At 44.0% G+C, this 24,345-nt stretch overlaps 4 protein-coding genes across 4 annotated transcripts; 2 read left to right on the forward strand and 2 right to left on the reverse strand.

The window, feature by feature from the left end:
* Positions 1-1,664: 1,664 nt before the first annotated feature.
* SERLADRAFT_409651 (uncharacterized protein) lies at positions 1,665-3,174 on the reverse strand (the record flags this gene model as incomplete). The annotated part of the gene is made up of 9 exons (XM_007320452.1): positions 1,665-1,760; positions 1,829-1,974; positions 2,091-2,136; positions 2,414-2,482; positions 2,533-2,694; positions 2,748-2,816; positions 2,837-2,925; positions 3,010-3,047; positions 3,119-3,174. 9 exons carry the CDS (start codon positions 3,172-3,174, stop codon positions 1,665-1,667), a joined length of 771 nt encoding a protein of 256 aa, XP_007320514.1.
* Positions 3,175-7,975: 4,801 nt separating this feature from the next.
* On the reverse strand, positions 7,976-9,037 carry SERLADRAFT_440014 (uncharacterized protein; the record flags this gene model as incomplete). Its single annotated transcript, XM_007320453.1, has 1 exon — positions 7,976-9,037. One exon carries the CDS (start codon positions 9,035-9,037, stop codon positions 7,976-7,978), a length of 1,062 nt encoding a protein of 353 aa, XP_007320515.1.
* Positions 9,038-19,498: 10,461 nt separating this feature from the next.
* On the forward strand, positions 19,499-20,086 carry SERLADRAFT_440016 (uncharacterized protein; the record flags this gene model as incomplete). Its single annotated transcript, XM_007320454.1, has 2 exons — positions 19,499-19,558; positions 19,583-20,086. The coding sequence occupies 2 exons, from the start codon at positions 19,499-19,501 to the stop codon at positions 20,084-20,086; spliced, it is 564 nt and encodes a 187-aa protein (XP_007320516.1).
* Positions 20,087-20,113: 27 nt separating this feature from the next.
* On the forward strand, positions 20,114-20,524 carry SERLADRAFT_440017 (uncharacterized protein; the record flags this gene model as incomplete). The annotated part of the gene is made up of 1 exon (XM_007320455.1): positions 20,114-20,524. One exon carries the CDS (start codon positions 20,114-20,116, stop codon positions 20,522-20,524), a length of 411 nt encoding a protein of 136 aa, XP_007320517.1.
* Positions 20,525-24,345: the final 3,821 nt, after the last annotated feature.

Raw genomic sequence — 24,345 nt, forward strand, 5'->3', positions numbered from 1 at the left:
TCTCTGAATCACCTCATATTGTGGGAATTTTCCAAAAATAGCTCAATTTGTATTTGAACTGGGCTGAACTCTTAACTATGTTATAATTTGGGGCAAATATATATACTTTGTTAAGCATATTTGTAGTAAATGTACTTTTACACGTAATCTACCACTAATTTGAAGGTTTCTTCTCATGCAAAGCAGCTTCTCTTTTAATATCCAATAAACCAGTCCTGTACCCATTTATTGAGAATCTGTAAAGCTTCAAATGTTTCTGGAAGATACTTATTTCTCAATACAGTACTTGCCCTACCACCACTGGAAAATGCTCTCTCAGCTGCCACAGAAGACCCTTGAATTGCTAGATAATCACGTGCTATCAGTGACAACACTGGGTATTGAGCTGAGAGGTACTACATGTTAATCAGTAATTGGTATGAAAAGAAACACTGGATACTGTACTTACACCCCACCATTTGATCACATCATGTAACAACCAAGAGTTAGTTACTCCGGCGCACACAGAAACACACTATAAAGAGAATGAAGAGGGAGTGGTTACCCTTTAGGATGCAGAGAGTTAGTTGGTATACAACAGGAGGACTCGCTGAGGAGTCTCCTGGATCTATTGGGGTATATATATTACTACAGGGTTATTTGTACATGTGTACTATACAGTTGATAGAGACAGTGGCTGATGATGTCATGGGGTCTAGCCCGCATGGCCAGCTCCACTGTGTGAGAGAGTTGTATCTATAATAAGAAGAAAGGCAACGTGGCACGAGAAAGAGGAGTTTGGACAAAAGGGGAATGCCGCGTGGCACCATGTGTGAAAGCTAAAGTACAAGGTTAAAGCGGAGAATGAAATAACGGAAAGGTCTGAAAATTGTGTTATCGTAACACATCAACAATATCATTCTCCAAGGGATTTTGAAGATAATTCTCAAGCTCTTAATGAGGACTGTGAGATGTGTTCTCATAATTAACTCTAGAAGCTAGCGTTGAACAGAGCCATGAAGCGCCATAACCTTGACTAGCTGCTGGAGTAACTTGATCATCATATATAGTTTAGTATACTTGAATACCAAATCAGACATACCTGTGATAGATTTCTCAGCATTGGTGCTAGTAGATTTGCTATTCTTCTGTTTATTAGCATAAATATCAAACTACACAAAGTGTTAAATATGCTCAATAGATCACATTAATAAAACTAAGTGAAACTCAGCCGCTGCCCGAGAGGCTATAGAAACAACTTTATTATTTACCTAAGTGAAATTACAATGGATGTTAGTTTAAGGTGCTCTCTAATAAATGTAATGTAACATACCTCAGCCGCTGCCCGATAGGCTATATAAACAACTAAGGTATTTCTATACTAAACCCCCTACTACTTATAGTCAGAGGTGCTACTCGCTACAGTATAATGACTCCTAGGAGTACAATTGTGCTCCTAGGAGAACAATGGTGACTCCATGGAGTGGTGGCTATGCTCCATGGAGAACAATGGCTGCTTTGGCAGAGACTGGGTTTATTCGGTTTTGTCACACATAACAACCACACATCTTTTTCTCAAGTGCTTTAACACCAGTAGAATAATACTCCATAAAGTTATAATTGCAGGACATACATACCTTTTTATTTATAATAACATGTTTAAGGAGATCATACATAGATCCCCATTAAGTTCTAACCCACTTAACTAACTCCAATGGAGCAATATTCTCCTCTTTGCACACTTTAACAAAGTATGACTTTACCTGTGGTGATGCTCTGACCTATACAAGAGTTAGTCTATTCAAACTATCAATAACAAAAACTATATCTGATTAACAAAAGCCAAAACCTTTTCAAAGAGATCCCCTGCATCATAATCCTCATCCTCAACAAGATAATCATCTCCAAGAGTAGGACCCCACTCATTAAGCCAATCTTCAATATCTACATCCTCCAAGTCTTTATCTTCTGAAACTTTGACCTTACAATATTGATCTGGGGTTGGGCATACTCATGCTGCCTCTATAAAGCTCTTTGCAGCAAGGTGAATGGTATGTTCCATATATCTTGAACAGATCAGTAGTGAATTTCTAATATGAAAGAAGACCTACCTGGCTCTACACTGATGAGCAATTCATTCCAAACTATTTGGGTTATCTAAGATGCGCTGTAGCATTCAAACAGCCTTGTCATTAGCAGATACATCATCTAAAGTGGTCCAACCAATCTATAAGGCAGATGAGCACATGACTTTTGGAACTAAAAGTATATAAACATTTTCCCTTATATTATACCTGTCAACAATGCAAAGTATAATTGCTGCAGTATTAGCACCATCATTATTACCTTCAATTTCAGTGTAACCAAGTATTCTAGACCTCAGCTCCCAATTATTGGGCTTGTTTGCAGGAGCATCAATATAGTGAGCACTCACAGCTAAATATGGGTCAAATGCTTTTAATGTCCAAGCATTAAAGGTAATTGACATCTGTCCAGGAATTTCCTAAAAAAACAATGAAAGTGTGTACCAAAAATTACAACATTAATATATACTTTAAACATAACCCAAAGTTTCCCTTTAACCTTCAATGTTTTTGAAAGGATAGCCTCACAAAGAGTGGTGCAATCAGGTACAACAGAGTCTTTAGTCTGTGGCCTTTCAAGTTGAAATTTGAGAACAGCATAGAAGGCTTCTTTTTCAATCATGGTGAAAGGCTACCATATGGAGACTTTATTCATCAATACTATCAGAACATAAAGTGACTTACAAGATTTCCCTGGGTTACAAGTTTAATGATATGCTCCAGTAAGCCATCTCTGGTCCACTTAGAGCTTTGCTGGACAAAGAAAAGTATACTAATTGACTATTGTGTGGTGTAACACTACTATCAGTGGCCTTATTGTCCTTCTTAGGTAATGCATGTGGGTCTATGTGTATCCAATTTTCTACAGGGAAACAAGTTGTAGCTAGTATAGTCTTTGAGATAAAGTCATACCTGGATATATATTTGCGAAGGGCAAATGTCCCACCTGTGAACCAACACAGGCTTCTCTTGATGTTAAGTGAGCTGCAATATATATGTTAAGTCAGCAAAAAGTATCATTCACAATACAATATGTAGATTACATACAGACACACATTGCACCAATGACCAGATTGAGTATGTTGTCATTATCATCACTAGCAACTTCCATGTTAGCATCATGAGTGATGTCTTTTCTCCCACTTGCTTAATAGGGGCAGAGGCTACTGCCTAACTCCAACAACTTTCCAGGTTGGTTTGACTGGCTGCCTAGAGCCAGCAATCTTTACAGCAGCAGTAGGGCATTGCTTGGGCTTGATAGGCTGATCCTCAGATTCAGACCTATACTATTCAATGGCTTCAGCTTTCTTGAGTGTGCTGTCCTTGTTGAGTGCGCATTGGTGTGTGTCGGTCATGATTGTTACAGAGGGAAAAAATTAATGTGGCTGTGCAAGTGGTGTTAGCAATTTATTGTGAACACCTATTCAGATGTGTCAGTGTGCTGATATGCAAGCCTTAGCATGTCTCAATGGCACAAGCAGATGATGCAATTGCATTATTTGCATGCATGATGGAGACATTACTTGGCGTTGGTGGTGCATTGATGTAGTGGGGTAACTACCCAAAATGGTGGTTGGGTGGCAATGAGGGAGAGTGGTACTGCCATGCTGGTGTTGATGAGAAGGGTGAGGGAGATGGTAGTTGTAACAACCAAGAGTTAGTTACTCTGGCGCACACAAGAACACACTATAAAGAAGATGTTGAGGGAGTGGTTACCCTTTAAGCTGCAGAGAGTTTGTTGGTATACAACAGGAGGACTCGCTGAGGAGTCTCCTGGATCTATTGGGGTTTATATACTACTACAGGTTGTTTGTACATGTGTACTATACAGTTGATGAAGGCAGTGACTGATGATGTCATAGGGCCTAGCCCGTATGGCCAGCTCCACTGCGTGAGAGAGTTAAGTCTAAAAGTAAAAGAAAGGCAACGCGGCGCGAGAAAGGGAAATGCCGCGTGGCAATTTAAAGTATAAAGTTAAAACGGAGAATAAAAGGGAAAGGAGATGTCCGGAAATTGTGTTATCGTAACACTACCCCCCTTCTAAGGCTCGACTTCCAGGCGAGACCAAATACCGGGGGTAGTGGTAAAATTTTTGGGCATAGGTTGAAAAAGGGAATTAAAAAGGTTTGAATCCATTCCTCTAAGCTTCCTGGGAGCTGAGGGATTCTTAGAATAAAATTTGCAAACAGCGTCGCGGGAGTTTTCCAGATGGGATTCTGGTTCCCACGTTCTGTCCTCGTCTCCATAGCCCTTCCATAGGACCAGGAACTCTAATTTTCCACGCTTCAAGCGTGCATCTACCACCCGTTCGACTTCGAACTCTTCTTCACCTTCCTGGGTGACTACTACCGGACCGGGCCGGTCTACGCGCTGTCCCGGCAGCGGTCCCTTGTAGGGTTTCACACGGCTAATGTTAACCGTGGGTACCACCCTCATTCGTTTTGGGAGTTCCAGCTCCACTGCATTAGGTTTGACTTCCTTAATCCGGTAAGGGCCAATCCACTTTTCGGTCAGTTTTCTAGACTGCCGGTCTTTTAATTTCAAGTGGTCGGTGTCTAACCAGACCAGGTCGCCGACCCTGTAATCAGGGGCCTTAGAGCGTCTACGCTCTGCCCTGTTTTTCATCTGCTCTGCAGTTCTAAATAGCGCCTTGCGCGTTTCGTCCAAGACAGACTTCATGTCTTTTGCCATGTTCCCAGCAGCCTCGTTTTTGCTTTTGCCAGGTTCTACACCCATTCTGGGGAGGTACGATCTAGTAACCTCGAATGGTGCCTTTCCTGTAGCCGACGACTGTTTAATGTTATATGAGAACTGGGCTATCTTTAGCCACTTAGCCCAATCTGTCTGTCTGTCGTTAATAAATATCCGGAGATACTGTTTTAACTCCTGGTTAAGTCTCTCCGTTTGTCCATCAGTTTGCGGATGGAACGCCGTGGATAATTTAGGTTTGATGCCCAGCATCTTGCATAATTCTTTCGTAAATTCGCTAGCGAATTGTGGTCCTCTATCGGAGATTACCGTTTCTGGTAACCCATGGATTGACCATACGAAGTCTTTAAATAAGTCTGCCGTACCGGCGGCGGTGATGGTTTTGTTGGTGGGTATGAATACCACTTCTTTGGAGAAGCGGTCTACTACCACCATTACTGAATCGTACCCGTTTGACTCGGGCAGATCCGTTGTGAAGTCCACCGATATATCCTGCCAGGGGCCAGCTGGTATCGGGTTCGGCATGAGTTTACCGGCCGGCGGTTGATGGGAATTCTTGGCCATGGCGCATCTCAGACAGGATTTTACATATTCCTGTATGTCTTTGACCATGCCAGGCCACATGTAGTTTCTGGAGATCAACTCCATCGTTCGTTGCCATCCAGGGTGCCCAGCCACTGGAGTGTCATGATGTCTATCTATTGCCTTGATCCTTGCGGACTCAGGCACATAGATTTTGTTTTTGAAATGGAAGAACCCGTCTTTCCATAAATAGTTTTCATTGCCGTCAAGGCGCGCCTTTTCCTCTGGGGAGATGTCTTTTCTAAAGACTTCTAGAAGTTCGGAATCTTGCCCGATTCTAACATTGGCGACCCTTGATGGATCTATCAAGGTGACACCTTTGTTGTCCTCTTCAATGCCGTTGGCATGATCCTCTCTTCTAGATAAAGCATCCGCTTTCCCCATTGAGCTTCCTGGCTTATGAATTAATTTATAATTGAACCTTGACAAGTACACCGCGTAGCGGGCCTGTCTCCGGTTCAGGTCTCGGGCCGTCATGAAGTACTCTAGGTTCTTATGATCGGTCCAAATTTCGAATTGGTGCCTAGCACCTTCTAAGTAGTGCCGCCAGTGCTCTAAAGCTCTAATGATGGCCAGCATCTCCTTGTCGTATATTTGATAGTTGCGCTCTGTAGGCGACAAACTATGCGATAAATAGGCACAAGGCCTCCAAAGATCATCAGGACATTTGACTGATAGAACAGCCCCAGTGGCGAAGTCAGAAGAGTCGGTTTCTAGCCGGAACTCTTTGTCTAATTCAGGGAATGCCAATATGGGCGCTGTTGTAAATGCCTGTTTAAGCTTATCAAAAGCTTCCTGTTCTTTGGCGCCCCAATGCCAGACAAGGTCCTTTTTGGTGAGATCGTTCAACGGTCTCGTGATTTTTGCGAAGTTTTCAATAAACCTTCGGTAGAAATTACCTAAGCCTAGGAAGGCCCTAACTCCTTTGACGCGAGTAGGTTCTGGCCATTCCAAAATAGCTTGAACTTTCTCAGGGTTCATCCTGATTCCGTTCTGGCCTATGATCATACCGAGGAAGTCTACTTCCTTCACTTTAAAATTACATTTTTCGGGTTTAACGAATAGGTCCCGTTCCTGTAAGCGTCGAAGGACTTCTTGCACGATCCTGTCATGCTCAGCCTCATCGTCCGACTTTGTAAATATTAATAAATCGTCAATGTAAATGACGACACAGTTTTCCATATCCGCAAAGATCTCGTTCATCATGCTCTGGAAGGTTGCCGGTGAATTGGTCAACCCAAAGAACATGACAAGGGGTTCGAAAGATCCTCGGTGGCACGTGAACGCGGCCTTCCAAGCATCTTCCTCTTTGATTCGTACATTATTGTACCCCCATCTGAGATCCATTTTAGTCAGAATCTTGGCGCCAGCCAATTTGTCTACTAGCTGACTAATTAAAGGCAACGGATACGCGTTTTTAACTGTGTGCTCATTCACGTAACGATAGTCCATAATCATGCGCTTCTTACCATCCTTTTTAGGAATGAAGAACACCGGGGACGTCATAGGACTTTTGGAAGGTCTGATGTAACCCTTCCTAAGTTGTTCGTCTATGAAACTAGATACCTCGTCTCTTTCGGGAGCAGAGAGCGGTATCATGTGTCCCTTCCTTGGTTTGAAGGTGTCTTTCAAATCTATAGCATGGTCCCAAGGCTTAGCCTCTGGGAAGCGCTCTGATTTGTGTTTCGAAAAGACTTTCCAGAAGTCGTGGTACTCGGGAGGTACCAGCCTCTTAATCTCTTCCTCAGGTTTTACCTCATCATCGTCATCGTCGATCTTTTCTAGAGATCTGAGCTCGTAAACGTGACTAGCGTTTAACTTTTCGAGACGCTCATTGTGACGGACATGATTTGGTTTACCCAAGTTTACACATTCCTGGGGACAACGTGACAATGTGACAACCCCTGTCTGCCAGTTGATCTCAGGATTGTGTTTAAATAGCCAGGTCCAGCCTAAGATTAAATTAATCTTCCCTAGTTGGGTAGCTTCGGCAGTGACTCGTTCTCTGTGTCCTTGGTATTCGACCACAAAAGAACATTTGTGTGTGATACAGCCACCTGCGTTAAGCGTACCGTCAACGTTATAGACGGGAATAGCCGTTTCTAGTTTTACAAGGGGGAGTCCAATTTGCTCCGCCCAGACCTGATCTATGAAGATCCCGTTAGCGCCTGAATCAAGCAGTGCGCTCGTTGAGTGTACTTTGCCCCTGGCAAGGTTTTCCACGCCAACGTCTAAACGGATCTCCTTTTGGAATAAATACGTGCGCATCAACACACGCCTTGGGATTTCGGGAAAGGGTGGCTCCAAAGAAGAAAAGGAAGAAGATGGAATTTTGAACGATACATGTTTTTCTAATTTTGTTTTACCAGAATCAAGCACCCTAGTGTTTTTCTCGCTGGGGTCACGCTCCAGGGGAGACGCTGGTGCAGCGGTAGTATCATAAATATTACAGTTACATTTCTTCATACAAGTACATACTTCTGATAACAAATTTAGAAACTTATTTACAAATTGGGGAGCCATCCCCGTCATTCCGTTATTGCTTGTGCAACACCCCGGAGCAGGGGCCACTTTGTTGTGGTTTACTTCATTTTTAACAGGAGCTAAGGCACCCAAGTGACCTAAGCCCCGAATTCTTTTCCCTGAGCCTTCATTTCGTTGACCTGTTGGTCATAGAAGAAGGCCCGGATTTCGTCGTAAGAACGACCGGCCAAAGAGTGGAGCCGATCGTCCGGCTGTTCGGTTTCTAGTTGGCGCTCCTGGCGCCCTTGATTATTTTTTTGTTGGGCAGCCTGTGCCCCGTTTCTACAGTCTCGGGACATGTGTCCCTCTTGGCCGCAGTTGTAACAGCTGCCCTTGAATCTGCGCATTTGTCCGCCTTGGACCGCGCCGATATCCATAGGAGCACCCTGTCCTGGCTGCAGCCCGAACGGCTTGAACCCGCGAGAGTGATTTTGATATTGGTTTGATGACCCAGGGCGCCTCTGGGGTGTGGTGGTTTGTTTGGTGGACCCGCCACCTTGGTGCATAGCGTAGAGCTCCATGGCCCTACCGACTCGTCGGACTTCCTCGGCTGCCAGAGCCAGGTCGTCACTTCTTGTATCCTGCAGGTAGATCTGTTCTGCAATGCGAGGGTTCACATTGCGTTCCAGCAGTTCTACTGCGTGTTCGTTACCTAACCCTCCTTGGATGGAGAGGGCCAGGAACCGGGTGACATAATCATCCGTCCTCATGTTTCCTTGTTTGAAGGAACGGATTTGCTGACGTGCCCAGTCTCGCTCAGCTTGCGGTTTGAAATATTTTTCGATCTCTTTCTTGAGATCGTCCCAGGTAGGCCACACACCCGCGGTGTAGCATTCCTGGAGTCTTACTTGGGCGTATCGACCCGCCACAGGTCCTTTTAGGCGAGATAGCACCGCAGTGGCTACCTCAAAATCGTCGGCGAAAGCGTCCCAGTTCGCCTTGACCCAAATCTGGAGTTTGATCCACCATTCGGCAAATCGCGCTCTGTCTCCTTCGAAGGCGCCAGGGTCAGCGACGACTTCGACTTTCTTATTGAACTTTTTCTCTACCGAGGGGGTTGCTACAGGGGGGTTGGCCTGTATCTCGGCGAGCTGCGAGGTTAATTCAGCTATCTGCACACGCATTGCGTGCAGTAGCGCATTCATATCTTGCGACGACATGTCGACTTGTTCTCTTTGGGTAACGTAAAAATAGGTAACTGGGGGTCCCCGCTTGCTATCTGCGGATCAACCTCTTCCCAGCTGAGTATCGGATCTCAATCTCCGACTACCCACACTATAGTATTTGAAAAAGTATATAAAAATGTAAATGTAATAAACCCTGGTCCGAACGGTTGTCAGGGGGTGGTCCGCTTGTTAAGCTGTCAACCCTTCTCCAGACTGGCGGAGGCAAGTGCCCGGCCTGGTCAGAGGTATTCGAAAGTGAAAGTTTGTATTCTAAATCTAATCAACAGTGGTTCCACACCGACTGCTGAGCTAAGTACTCCCCTTAACGCTGGGGGCCGCGTATTCGAAGGTTTGGGTTCTTCTCCCAAAGCACTACAAGGCCGTCGCTAGGAGCGCACCTATCTGCTATGTGGGATATTCCTAACCGCTAACCAATCTCCTTCACCCTGGAGTCCGGGTGCCCAAATGATGGGACTTCTGCACACACGTGCGAGAGAGTAGAAAGAGCGAGTCCTAATGTAACAACCAAGAGTTAGTTACTCTGGCGCACACAAGAACACACTATAAAGAAGATGTTGAGGGAGTGGTTACCCTTTAAGCTGCAGAGAGTTTGTTGGTATACAACAGGAGGACTCGCTGAGGAGTCTCCTGGATCTATTGGGGTTTATATACTACTACAGGTTGTTTGTACATGTGTACTATACAGTTGATGAAGGCAGTGACTGATGATGTCATAGGGCCTAGCCCGTATGGCCAGCTCCACTGCGTGAGAGAGTTAAGTCTAAAAGTAAAAGAAAGGCAACGCGGCGCGAGAAAGGGAAATGCCGCGTGGCAATTTAAAGTATAAAGTTAAAACGGAGAATAAAAGGGAAAGGAGATGTCCGGAAATTGTGTTATCGTAACAGTAGTGGCTCAAGAAAGAGTTAAAAACAACAATTGACACATTGTTTTTGGCTACTTTGCTTACCAGTCATGGTGAGGGGATTAGGAGGGAGAGAGTGGGTGATGGTGGTGGTGGTGGTGAGGGAGGTGGTAGCGGCATGAGAAGGAGCCAAAAATACAGCATGTGTTACAATCTGCTTCACTATTAGATTGCATTTGACTCTAGGAGTTATGGTACCATCTATCATTCAAGGTTCATGATGATAGCAGGGAATTGTAGAGTAGATTCAACTTGTCCTATCCTACTGTTATACAGGGGTATATATTCAGAATAGGTAGTGAATCCAAGCTCAGCTCCAAGCTGGGTTTGTAAGTAAGAGCCAATAGTGTAAAGACCCCCAGGGTCAAGGGCAAAAGGTTGGTAGTCCAAAAGGAGTATCCTAGGGGAAATAGCAAGAATAGATCAAGAATGTGTGACTATAATGTAGCTATAAGGAGTATCCTTGGAAGAACCGTAGATCACAATGTATAGGGCTAAGGCCGTGTGTATAAGAAGGGAAGAGGAAAGATAAGATAAGATAAGGAGAAATGTGTATAAAGAGATAAAGAGGTAAGATGTGAAAGCGTACATGTGGGAATATAGAGACAGTGGTAAATGATAACCACTAGATAAAGGAAATATAGTCCAATAAGTAAAGGAAAGGCAAAGGATCAAATGAGTAGGTTTGAATTGTAACTGTTACAATTGACGTACCAGTACCTACTTACACTTCACTTTTTTCGCACTTTTATTTTTATTTTTCCAAGTCACATGACCAGTCATGTGACCGTTTACTTTACTTTACATTTTCGAACTTTTCATAGTCACATGACCAATCATGTGACACAACACCTGACCAGTGTCTAGACTCATCATGTGACCGGTCACATGCTAGACATCGGACTTTAAACTTTATTTACAACTGTACAGTACCTCATGTATTTTAGTATATATACAGGAGCAATACATGGGGAAGGAAGGAGGGAGTCCTCCTGTTGTATACCAACAAACTCTCTGTAGCCTAAGGGGTAACCACTCCCTCATCACTACCTTTATAGTGTGTTCCTGTGTGCGCCAGAGTAACTAACTCTTGGTTGTTACAGTAACAGCATGTTTTTTTTTTTACTCATTTGCTTGCCAGCAAAAGGAGTGGGTTGGGAGGGAGAGGAAGTGGTGCTGCTGATGCTGGTGCTGGTGCTGACAATGCTGGTGGATGCCCAAACTGCGGACCGGTGTTATGCACCAAAGTTGATTGGTAGCATGGACAGGTCAAAAATGAAGCGAATATTCAAAAAGACTCGCCTTTGTGCCACACAGGCACAGTGCCATTTGAAATAGTAATTAATATTGCCTTTTTTGAGCTTGTGGCTAATCAGCACCACCTCTATTAGGCAATTCAGTTGCACTCACCTTTGCTTTTCCATTCAGTACTTTCTGCATTTCGGCAAATTTTTGTGTTGCCACTGGCTACACATTGTGCCCTTGCTTTTGTTGTTCTCTCTTACTTTACTCAGCCCCATCATGGGACCCTTGCTCTCTTTTTTATTCTCACCTGATAGTCGCTTCTGGATCCCCATTTTAGTTCACCTCCTTATCACCTCCACCCTCCTTTTGCTTGTCATTCTTGCTCCCCCGCCATACCTGATGTCACTACTCTCTATCCGCTTCCGTCGCCAATCCGTTGACCACCACGTGCCACTGCTGATATCAGCAAAGCCCCAGTGGCTGGGTCATATTGGGCAACAGCTCCATCTTCATGACATTGATCTTCCATCATATACCATCAAATCATTGGTTGCTCGTCTTGCCTGGTTGGAGCGTGGGTGGGTAGTTTTTGAGCTGGAGAAGGTTTATCCCCTTGCGTTGCCTATGTTCATCACTGTCCCATTCACTTGGGTACACTTATCTTTTGTCCATTGTCTTCGCTACAGCTACACCTACCACACACTGCCTGGGACTCACTTGTTCCAAATTGGAACTACTCCCCTCCCTCCCTCATTTGACCAGGTGGTCCAATACAACCAGTCCATTGGTAAGGCCTTGGAACCGTCGGATTTGGACTAGGTGGTGGACCGGTGGCTCCAGTTTCTTTTTTTCCAGCAGAACATTCATTTACAGTGCAATTAATTTTGATTTTTGAATCATTTTTATGGACACATATTTTTTTTAAATGCCTGACTGACAATAAAGGAACTGTTGATACTGATATTCTTTTTGCTTTACCCTTTTTTTACTGCATCTTCCCATGACATCATGATTTTCTTGCTCTCTTTCTGTTATTGGACTTTATTTTATGGCTGTATAAACCTGTGATATTACTTACACAGCATTTATTGTTCTATCCCTTTCTTTTCCTTATTTTGACAATATTATTCTGTACTACCTACACAGGATTTGTCAGCATACATTCCTTCCTTCATGTTCTTTCTCATTCTTTTTGCACAGCTATACTGTGCATAGCCTACCTTCCTTTTACTATATAAACCCCTGTATTTTACTTGTAAAAGAAACAAGAAATCCAATCCAGACTTCTTCTCTAATCTCAAGTCCACTTCTTACTGCTACTTGTGATCTAGTGTGGTCACAAGACTTTCCACTGCTACCACTGTTATCTGCTGTCATTTTTACTTGTCAATTTTGAAAATCTTTGTCATCTCTTTCAATTAGAGTCTTTCTGAGCACTACAGTTTGTGTGTCAGGAGCCTGCTATCACTGGGAACCTTGTCACCTTGTCATCTCATTGTTCTCAAACCTACCTTGTGCTACAATTAGCAAGGTAGTGCTCATCTATACTTGTCCTAAAGCCCCTATCCTCTATAGTTCAACTATCCCTCCTCCTCAAAACCCACACCCATACATCTCTGGGTTTTACTTTGAAGGATCATCATACATACCACCCCACAAACAACCAGAGCACTTATCTATTCTTGCTATTTCCCCTAGGATACTCCTTTTGGACTACCAACCTCTTGCCCTTGACCCTGGGGGTCTTTACACTATTGGCTCTTACTTACAAACCCAGCTTGGAGCTGAGCTTGGATTCACTACCTATTCTGAATATATACCCCTGTATAACAGTAGGATAGGACAAGTTGAATCTACTCTACAATTCCCTGCTATTATTATAAAAAAAACCTCAGTCCTATCATCTGAGGAGACTATCACATCCATAATCCAATCCCTATCAGTGATAGAAGACCATGAATCTTGGACGATGGATGGTACCATAACTCCTAGAGTCAAACACAATCTAATAGCAAAGCAGATTGTAACATTGAGTACCAAGAACACAGGGAATGAGTCACCACTGAGGTCACCCAACTAGGGAAGATTAACTTAATTTTGGGCTGGACCTGGTTTTTCAAACACAAACCTGAGATTGACTGGCAGAAAGGGCCGGTTACCTTGTCACATTGTCCTCAGGAGTGTAATGACTTGGGTAAGCCAAATCACTCCATCAAACTGAGCTTGATATGAGCTTGACAAAAGGATAAACACTGGTCACGTGTATGCCAAGCTTAGATCTTTGGATAAAAACAACAATGACAATGATGAGGTAAAACCTGTGGAAGAGATTAAGAGGCTGGTACCTCCAGAGTATCATGATTTCTGGAAAGTCTTTTCTAAACATAAATTAGAGCACTTCCCAGAGGCTAAGCCTTGAGACCATGCTACAGATTTGAAGGACACATTCAAACCTAGAAAGGGACACATGATTCCCCTCTCTGCTCCAGAAAAAGAGGAGGTCTATAGTTTCATAGACAGACAGCTAAGGAAGGGTTACATCAGACCTTCCAAGAGCCCTATGATATCCCCAGTATTCTTCATCCCTAAGAAGCACGGCAAAAAACACATGATTATGGACTATTGTTACCTAAATGAATACATGGTTAAAAATGCCTACCCGTTGCCTTTGATCAGTTAGCTAATAAACAAATTAGCTGGCGCCAAGATCCTAACAAAGATGGATGTCAGATGGGGTAAGATAATGTATGCATCAAAGAAGAAGGTGCTTAGAAGGTCATGTTTATGTGCCATTGAGGATCCTTTGAGCCCCTTGTTGTGTTCTTTGGGTTAACCAATTCACTGGCAACCTTTCAGAGCATGATAAATGAAGTCTTTGCAGATATGGAAATCTGTGTCATCATTTACATTGACAATTTGTTAATTTTTACAAAGTCAGACAATGAGACTGAGCATGACAGGATGGTGCAAAAAAGATGTCCTTCAATGCTTACAGGGATTGGACCTATTTACCAAACCCAAAAAATGTAATTTTAAAGTAAAGGAAGTAGACTTCCTCAGTAAGATAATTGGCCAGGATAGAATCAGGATGGATCCTGAGAAAGTTCAAGCTATTTTTAATTGGCCAGTACCTACTTGCATCAAAAAAGTTAGGGCCTTCCTAGGCTTAGGCAACTTCTATCAAAGGTTTGTTGAAAACTTTGCAAAGATAACGAGACTGTTGAATAATCTCACTAAAAAGGACATTGTTTGGCATTAGGGTGCCAAAGAACAAGAAGGTTTTGATAAGCTTAAACAGGCATTTACAACAGTGCCCATATTAGCATTTCCAGAATTAGACAAAGAGTTCCGGCTAGAAACTGACTTTTCTGATTTTGCTACTGGGGCTGTTTTGTCAATTAAATGCCCCAACGATCTTTGGAGGCCTTGTGCCTATTTATTGCATAGTTTGTTGCCTATAGAGTGCAACTATCAAATTTATGGTAAGGAGATGCTGGCCATCATTAGAGCTTGAGAGCACTGGCAGCACTACTTAGAAGGTGCTAGGCACCAATTTGACATTTGGACTGATCATAAAAATCTGGAATATTTTATGACAGCCTGAGACTTGAACCAAAGACAGGCCTGCTATGTGGTGTACTTGTCTAGGTTTAATTATAGATTAATTCATAAGCCTGGTACTTCTATGGGGAAAGTGGATGCTTTAGCTAGAAGAGAGGATCATGTCAACGGCATCAAAGATGACAACAAAGGTGTCACCCTGATAGATTAATCCAGGGTTGCCAATGTTCAAATTGGGCAGGATTCCGATCTTCTGGAAGTCTTCAAGAAAGACATCTCCTCAGAAGAGAAGGCACACCTTGACGGCAATGAAAACTATTTATGGGAAGATAGGCTCTTCCATTTTAAAAACAAAATCTATGTGCCTGAGTCCACAAGGATCAAGGCTATAGACAGACAACATGGCACACCAGTGGTTGGGCACCCTGGGTGGCAACAAACAATGGAGTTGATCTCCAGAAACTACATGTGGCCTCACATGGTCAAAGACGTACAGGAATATGTAAAATCCTGTCTGAGATGTGCCATGGCAAAGAACTTGCATCAACAACTGGCTGGTAAACTTATGCCGAATCCGATACCAGCTGGTCCCTGGAAAGATATATAGGTTGATTTCACAACAGATCTACCTGAGTCAAATGGGTATGATTCAGTAATGGTGGTAGTTGATCGCTTCTCCAAAGAAGCAGTGTTCATTCCCACCAATAAAACTATTACAGCCGCAGGCACAGTAGTTTTATTTGATGATTTTGTATGGTCTATCCATGGGTTACTAGAAACAGTTATCTCCAATAGGGGACCGCAATTCACTAGCAAATTTACGAAAGAACTATGCCGGATGCTGGGCATCAAACCTAAATTATCAACAATGTTCCATCCACAAACAGATAGACAAATGGAGAGGCTCAACCAGGAGTTGAAACAGTATCTCCAAGTATTTATTAATGGCAAGCAGACAGATTAGGCCAAGTGGCTAAAGATAGCCCAGTTCTCTTATAATGTCAAACAGTTATTGGCTACAGGGAAGGCATCATTCAAGGTTACAAGGTTGTACCTCCCCAGAATGGGTGTAGAAACTGGCAAAAGCAAGAACAAGGCTGGAGCATGATCAAAGACATGAAGTCTGTCTTAGACAAAACGTGTAAGGTGCTATTGTAAACTGCAGAGCAGATGAAAGACAGGGCAGAGCGTAGACGCTCTAAGGCCCCTGACTACAAGGTTGGCAACCTGGTTTGGTTGGATACCAACCACTTAAAATTAAAAGATTGGCAGTCTAGAAAACTGACCAAAAAGTGGATTGGTCCTTACCGGATTAAGGAAGTCAAACCCAATGCAGTGGAGCTGGAACTACCAAAATGAATGAGGGCAGTACCCATGGTCAACATTAGTTGTGTGAAACCCTACAAAGGACTGCTGCTGGGACAGTGCATAGACCAGCCCAGACTGGTTGTAGTCACCCAGGAAGGTGAAGAAGAGTTCAAAGTTGAGCAAGTGGTGGATGCATGCATGAAGCATGGGAAATTAGTGTTCCTGATCCTATGAAAGGGCTATGGAGAGGACAGAATGTAGGGACCAGAAGCCTATCTGGACAATTCCCACAATGCTGTTCACAAATTTTATTCTAAGAATCCCTCAGCTCCCAGGAAGCTTAGAGGCATGGATCCAAACCTTTTTAATTCCCTTTTACACCCTATGCCTGAAAATTTTACTACTACCTCCGGCACTTGGTCTTGCCTGGAAGTTGAGCCTTACAGAGGGGGTAGTGTTACAATACACAATTTTTGGACCTTTGATTTTTATTCTCCACTTTAAGTTTCTTTCTTGATTTTCACACACTGATATGCGGCACTTTTTTTTTGTTCAAACTCCACTTTCACGCGCTGCACTGCCTTTCTTTATTTTTAGATACAAGTCTTTCATGCAGTAGAGCTGGTCACACCGGCTGCACCTTACGACTGTTACAATAACACATTTTTGGACCTTTAATTTTCATTCTCCTCTTTAACCTTTTACTGTAGTTTTCACACTCCATGCCATGCGGCACTTTCCCTTTTGTTCAAACTCCACCTTCTCACGCTGCGCTGCCTTTCTTCTTATTTTAGCTACAAGTTTTTCACGCAGTGGAGCTGGTCACACGGGCTGCGCCCTCTGACATCATCAGCCACTGTTTTTATCAACTGTACAGTACATAAGTATAAACACGCTGTTGATGATGAGAACTGCTGTTAGAAAACCACACACAAAAACAAACTAACACACAATCCTCCCAGATTCCACGGAACTTGTTTATGGGCTTTGCCTCCTAGAACAGTGGAGTGGTCTGGTTGTTCGTGGGGTGGTACGTATAAGGATCCTTCAAAGTAAAACCCAGAGGTGTATGAGTGTGGGTTTTGAGGAGGAGTGATAGTTGAATTTATAGAAGATAGGGGCTTAGTGACGAGTATAGATGAGCACTACCTTGCTAATTGTAGCACAAGGTAGGTTTGAGAACGACGAGGATGACGAGGTGACGAGGTTCCCAGTGATAGCAGGCTCCTGACGCACAAACTGTAGTGCTCAGAAGGACTCTAATTGAAAGGGATAACAATGACTTCAAAAGTGGGAAGTGACGATGACAGCAGTTGACAGTGGTAGCAGTGGGAAGTGTTGTGACCACACTGGATCACAAGTAGCAGAGTAGTGAACCTGAATTTAGAGAAGAAGTCTGGAATGGAGTTCTTGCTTTTTTTACAAGGTAAAATACAGGGGTTTATATAGTAAAAGAAAAGTAGGCTATGCACAGTATAGCTGTGCAAAAAGAATGAGAAAGAACATGAAGGAAGGAATGTATGCTGACAAATCCTGTGTAGGTAGTACAGGATAAGATTGTCGAAAAAGGAAAAGAAAGGGATAGAACAATGAATGCTGTGAGTAATGTCACAGGTTTGTACAGCCATAAAGTAAAGTCCAATAGCAAAAAGAGAGCAAGAAAATCATGAAGTCATGGGAAGATGCAGTAAAAAAAGGGTAAAGCAAAAAGAATATCAGTATCAACAGTTCCTTTATTGTCAGTCAGGCATTCTAAAAAAATATGTGTCCATAAAAATGATTCAAAAATCAAAAATAATCGCACTGTAAATGAATGTTCTGCTGAAGAAAAAGAAACTGGAGCCACCGGTCCACCACCTAGTCCAAATCCGACAGTTCCATGGCCTTACCAATGGACTGGTTGTGTTGGACCACCTGATCAAACGAGGGAGGGAGAGGAGTAGTTCCAATTTGGAACAAGTGAGTCCCAGGCAGCGTGTGGTAGGTGTAGCTGTAGCGAAGACGATGGACAAAAGATAAGTGTACCCAAGTGAATGGGACAGCGATGAACATGGGCGACGCAAGGGGATGAACCTTCTCCAGCTCAAAAACTACCCACCCACACTCCAACCAGGCAAGACGAGCGACCGATGTTTTGATAGTATATGATGGCAGATCGACGTCATGAAGATGGACCTGTTGCCCTATTTGGACTGCCCGCCGGGGCTTTGCTGATATCAGCAGTGGCACGTGGTAGTCAACAGATCGGCGACGGAAGCAGATAGGAAGTGGTGACATCAGAAATGGTGGGGGTGCAAATAAGATGAGGAGGAGGAGGGTGGAGGTGATGAAAAAGTGGATTAGAATGGGGATCCAGAAACGACCGTCAGGTGAGAATAAAAAGGAGAGGAAGGGGCCCATGGTGGGGCTAGGCAAAGGAAGGGGAGTAAGGGAAACGACAAAAGCGAGGGCGCAATGCAATGTGTAGCCAGTGGCGAGGCAAAAATTTGCCAAAATGCCAAAATGTGGAAAGTACCGAATGGAAAAGCAAAGGTGAGCGTGACTGGATTGCCTAATAGAGGTGGTGCTGATCAGCCACAAGTTCAAAACAGGCAATATTAATTACTATTCCACGTGGCACTGTGCCTGTGTGGCGCAAAGGCGAGTCTTTTTGAATATTCGCTTCGTTATTGACACCTGTCCATGCTACCAATCAACTTTGGTGCATGACAACGCTGTAGTAGTATATAAACCCCAATAGATCCAGGAGACTCCTCAGCGAGTCCTCCTGTTGTTTACCCACAAATAACTCGGTCCTATCTTAAGGGGTAACCACTCCCTCTCATTACTCTCTTGCTTGTCTGAGTTGTGCGCCAGAGTAACTAACTCTTCGTTGTTACATTAGGACTCACTCTTACTACTCTCTCACACTTTGTGCAAACCCGGTCCCCAGGGTTTAGGGGTTATTGTTTTGGAATATCCCAAATAGCAGAAGGGTGCGCTCCTAGCGACAGTCCTGTAGTGCTCAGGGAGAAGGGAAGATTATCAGATACATGGCCCCCAGTGTCAAGGGGAGTACTTTAGCTCAGAAATAGTGTGGAACTATTGTTGATTAGAATTTATATACAAAACTTCTTCTTCAAATACCTCTGACCAGGCCGGGCACTTGCCTCTGCCAGTTGGAGAAGGGTTGACAGCTTAACAAGTGGACCACCCCCTGACAACTGTTCAGACCAGGGTTCAAATACTATAACTTTATATACATTTCCAAATACTATAGTGTGGGTAGTCTGAGATTGAGATCTGATACTCAGCTGGGAAGAGGTTGATCCGCAGATAGCAAGCGGGGACCCCAGGTACCTTTTTTTTTACATTACCAAAAAGAACAAGTTGACATGTTGTTGCAAAACCAACCTGATGTCAACACTCTGTTGCACAACATGCGTGCACAGATCTTGATGTTAACTACGCAACTTGCCAAGCTTCAGGAAAACCCCCCTGTAGCTACTACATCTGGATGAAAGTTCAGCAAGAAAGTCGAGATCATTGCTGACCCCGGTGCTTTTGAAGGAGACCGGGCTCAATTTGCCAAATGGTGGATCAAGCTCCAAATTTGGATCAAAGCGAACTGGAACGCATTCGCTGATGATTTTGAGATAGCAACAGCTGTGCTGTCAAGACTCAAAGGACCTGTGGCAGGTCAATATGCCCAAGTAAGACCCCAGGAATGCTACACCACGGGTGTATGGCCTACCTGGGACAATCTCAAAGTAGAGATCAAAGAATATTTTAAACCACAAGCTAAACGTGACTGGGCGCATCAGCAAATCCATTCCTTCAAACAAGGAAACATGAGGATGGATGACTACGTAACCCGGTTCCTGGCTCTCTCCATCCAAGGAGGGCTTGGAAATGAACACACAGTAGAACTGCTGGAACACAATGTGAACCCCTACATTGCCCAACAAATCTACTTGCAGGATACAAGAAGCAACGACCTGGCCCTGGCGGCTGAGGAAGTTCGATGAATTGGTAGAGCCATGGAGCTCTACGCTATGCACCAAGGTGGCGGGTCCACCACCAAAAACAACTATTTCCAGAGGAGCCCTGGGTTATCAAACCAAAATAAACAACATTCTCACAGGTTCAAGCCGTTTGGGCTGCAACCAGGGCAGGGAGCCCCTATGGATATCGGCACGGTCCAAGGTGGACAGATGCACAGATTCAAGGGGAACTTCTACAATTGTGGCCAAGAGGGACACATGTCCCAAGACTGTAGAAACAAGGTGCAGGCCGCCCAACAAAAAAATAACCAAGGGCGCCAGACACGCCAATTAGAAACTGAAAAGCTGGATGATTGGCTCAATACTCTGGCCGGTCGTTCGTACAACAAAATCCAGGCCTTTTTTTTTTACGACCAACAGGTCGCTGAGATGAAGGCTCAGGGAAAAGAGTTCGGAGCTTAGGCCACTTGGGTGCCTTTGCTCCTATGAACAATGAAGTAAACCACAACAAAGTGGCCACTACTCTGGGGTGTTGCACGAGCAATCAAGGAAAGACAGGGGTGGCTCCCCAAATTGTAAATAGATTTTTAAATTTGTTATCTGAAGTATGTATGTGTATGATGTAACGACCAAGAGTTTGTTACTCCGGCGCACAACTCAGACAAGCTATAGAGAGGATGATGAGGGAGTGGTTACCCTTTGGGCTTCAACAAGTTAGTTGTGAGTATACAACAGGAGGACTCACTGAGTCCTTCCCCATGTATTGCTCCTGTATATATACTAAAATACATGAGGTACTATACAGTTGTAAATAAAGTTTAAAGTCCGATGTCTAGCATGTGACCGGTCACATGGTGAGTCTAGGCACTGGTCAGGTGTTGTGTCGCATGACTTGGTCATGTGACTATGAAAAGTCGAAAATGTAAAGTAAAGTAAATGGTCACATGACTGGTCATGTGACTTGGAAAAATAAAAGTAAAAATATGAAAAAGGTGAAGTGTAAGTAGGTACTGGTATGTCAATTGTAACAACATGAGATACTACATCTTCTTGTCCTTGTACCACCATCATCCTCATACCACCATCCTATCACCAACACCATGAAGCAAAGGGTATGCAAAAGGTATGTTGTTCCCTCCTGTTGCTTGCAGTTTCACTAATATATGTCTTAGAAAAATGCTTTGGATGCCACTGTTATGGTGAAGACCACACTATTTCATTGGTCTACTAGTACTGATACTATACTACTTTGGAAACCCAATGCAGAGGTGTTGTTGTTTTGGTTCAGCAGGTGTTGTTTTATATCATCTTCAACGCCTGTGTAGTATGTCCCTGTAATTTATTGTGTTTCATTGTTATATGTTTTAATTCAGTGTTTGAATAGTCCTGAAATCATTGGAAGAAAATGATTTAGAATGATATAACCAGTGTCAATATTCTACATTAGCTGACAATAATATTCTAAGGATTGAAAGGGTTATTTTGGTATTTAGATAGATACAGAGCAATATATTCGGTGGCAATTGTTCCCCATTGGCCTAAATATTGTCGTTTCCGGCTGGGGCGTTTCGGGCCCGAGTCGTGAGAACTATGTATGACCAGGTAAAATCAATCGACCAAGTCACGCACGTACGTAGTAGTTGATCGGTCTTCAGGTCAAAAATAGGTCTGATCGATATTGCAGGCACCAACCGATGCTAGCAGCCCAATCTTATAATAGGCCTGTAGCTGCGGTTGTACCTTGCTTTTTTTTTGGTTATAACGTACGGATCCGTAGTACTGCCAGGTTGGTGGGTCAGTGAGGTCACCGTCTGTTCGGATGGGCTATTCGGACGTAATCAAGGGACAATACTTATGATGTTCGGCCAGGGACTCAGAAACCGCCAGTGGTAAGTGTTTAGAACATGCAGAATTGATTTAGATTTACTTGAATGTTCCATCCGAACAGACGGCAACCAATGCCATACGGAAACGAATTCCAGAAACTGATCGGACAACTGATGCCCATGTAGACCCTTGAATATTAAAAACTTGTTTGTTGTCCAGCCTTTTTTCAAACAAATGCTGCGCAGGAAGAACCGAACAATGATGGCTAGTGTGAAGTCGCTTTGCCGCATCTCGGTTTCACCTCGGTTTCATTGCGCAGTGTCTGACAAACATTTCGTGTTGAGCCTAAAAGTGCGGAAGACGCAAGATGCAATTGCGACTTTCGTGTTCCAGCAGAAGCACTTGAGGCGAGTATCGTTTTTGAACCACGTTTATACTTCTATAACAACACACGTATCAGGTCAGACTGGACAAATCATTGTCAACATATTGTAGCTCTTCCCTGTCTCGATGAGTCCAACCGCTATTCTCACTGCCTTTGTCCATAACTTCGACAAACCGTTTTGTCGCTCACAAGTGGTCAAGTCCTCGAATTGCTCCGTTGCCGATTTCGGCATTAACTTTCATAGGGAGGATCTTGTCTCGCTTTTTCGCCGACAAGTTTTTACAAGGCCTGCTTCTGTAGCTCTTAAAGACGACCAGTTCACGCTCACATACTCAGAGCTTGATGTATGGTCAAGTCTCTTCTGTGAAGCTATAACATCTCACTTGGGTCACTACGAATCCGAGTCTATCATTGCAGTCTGCTTTCCTCGCTCTGCTCTTCTTCTGGTGTCGGTTTTGGCAATTGCCAAAGCAGGTCTAGCTTATGTTGCTCTCGATCCCAATCAAACTGTCCCGTATATCCAGAAACAATTGGAGCAAAGTTCCGCTCTGCTTTTGCTCACCACCTCATGCCTCTCTCATATTCACGCGGCTGTCGCACCCAACAAGATATTCATAGCGGAGACCCTACTTCCTCACGCTCGAGAAAAATGCCGTTCAGCCATTCATGTCATCCCCTCTGGAATAGGATCCTCCCTCTCGAATTCTTTGCTTACTGTCCTATTCACAAGCGGCACTACGGGTAAACCCAAGGGCGTCATGATAGATCATCGTGCTATGATAAATGCGATCAATGGTAACCTGAGCGCCCTGCAGCCCGGAGAGCGCGTCGCAATTACCGCCAATCCTGCGTTTGATGCATGGTCCCTCTTCGTTTGGGAAGTAATCTGTAAAGGAGCGGTTGCCATAATGTACACGTCGCATCTCGCCGACCTCCATACGTTTGCAGAATTCGTCAAGAACGAGCGCATAGATAAAGCTTTCCTTCCTACCGCAGCATTTGCTCGCTTGGTAGAAGAACCGGGGCTAGTCGTTTCTCTTAGTCGCACGCTTCGCAGACTCATTGTCGCTGGAGAAAGACTCGCTCCGGAGGTTGTTCGACAATTTAGCTGTGTTGGTACTCGAATTGAACTCATTAACGCATATGGCCCCTCGGAGACAGCTGTTCTCACAACATTCCACAAAGTAGATCTTACGACCGATATCGTGGAGAGCCAGGAAATTCCCATTGGCCAACCGATTTCAAACCTCCGCGTTCATATCCTGGATTCTGATCTTTTGCCTTTACCCCCCAGAGAAATTGGCGAAATTTGTATCAGTGGTCCAAGTCTTGCCCGTGGCTATCTTAATCAAGAACATCTCACTAAGCAAAATTTCCGTGGGTGGATTACTTTCTCATAATGACTTGATCTTACTCGCTCTATCGAAATAGCATATATTACAGATTCTCGAGGCCTCGTTACACGCGTATATCGTACCGGCGATTTTGGCTACCTGACACCACTCATTGACGGGTCATTCCTGCTGCATTATAAAGGCCGCCGCGATAATCAGATGAAGTTACGTGGCCAAAGGATTGAACCGTCGCAAATTGAAAGCGTTCTGCTTCGGCAACAAATTCCTGGCATAGTTTTTGGCGGTCAAGCCGCAGTCGTATCGACAGACACCGACCAATTGATCGCTTACGTTGTAGGGAAACCCCGCGAAAGTAGTGCGGGTCAAGATGCCGAGCTTATTCGGGAAGCTTGGAATACTTTTGGAAACGATGCAGAAAATTATGCCGACGTTGGCTCCTCGCTTGTCGGTGTTGACTTCGCGAATTGGAACTCGATGTAAGTATTTGAAAAACGTTTGCTACAGCTCTTGAAACCTGATTTTTGTTTCATTTCGATGTAACTTTAATAGGTATGATAACGCACCAATTCCTCGGGATCATATGTTGGACTGGCTCGAAGACACGGTTAGGAGCATACCTGTCGAGCCGAGTGACTCAGTGTTGGAGGTGGGATGTGGAACAGGCATGCTACTATTCCACGTTGCGACACAATGCCAAGACTATACCGGTATCGACA

This window comes from Serpula lacrymans, assembly GCF_000218685.1.
Source record: "Serpula lacrymans var. lacrymans S7.9 unplaced genomic scaffold SERLAscaffold_9, whole genome shotgun sequence".
In the NCBI taxonomy this organism is placed as follows: Eukaryota; Fungi; Basidiomycota; class Agaricomycetes; order Boletales; family Serpulaceae; genus Serpula; species Serpula lacrymans.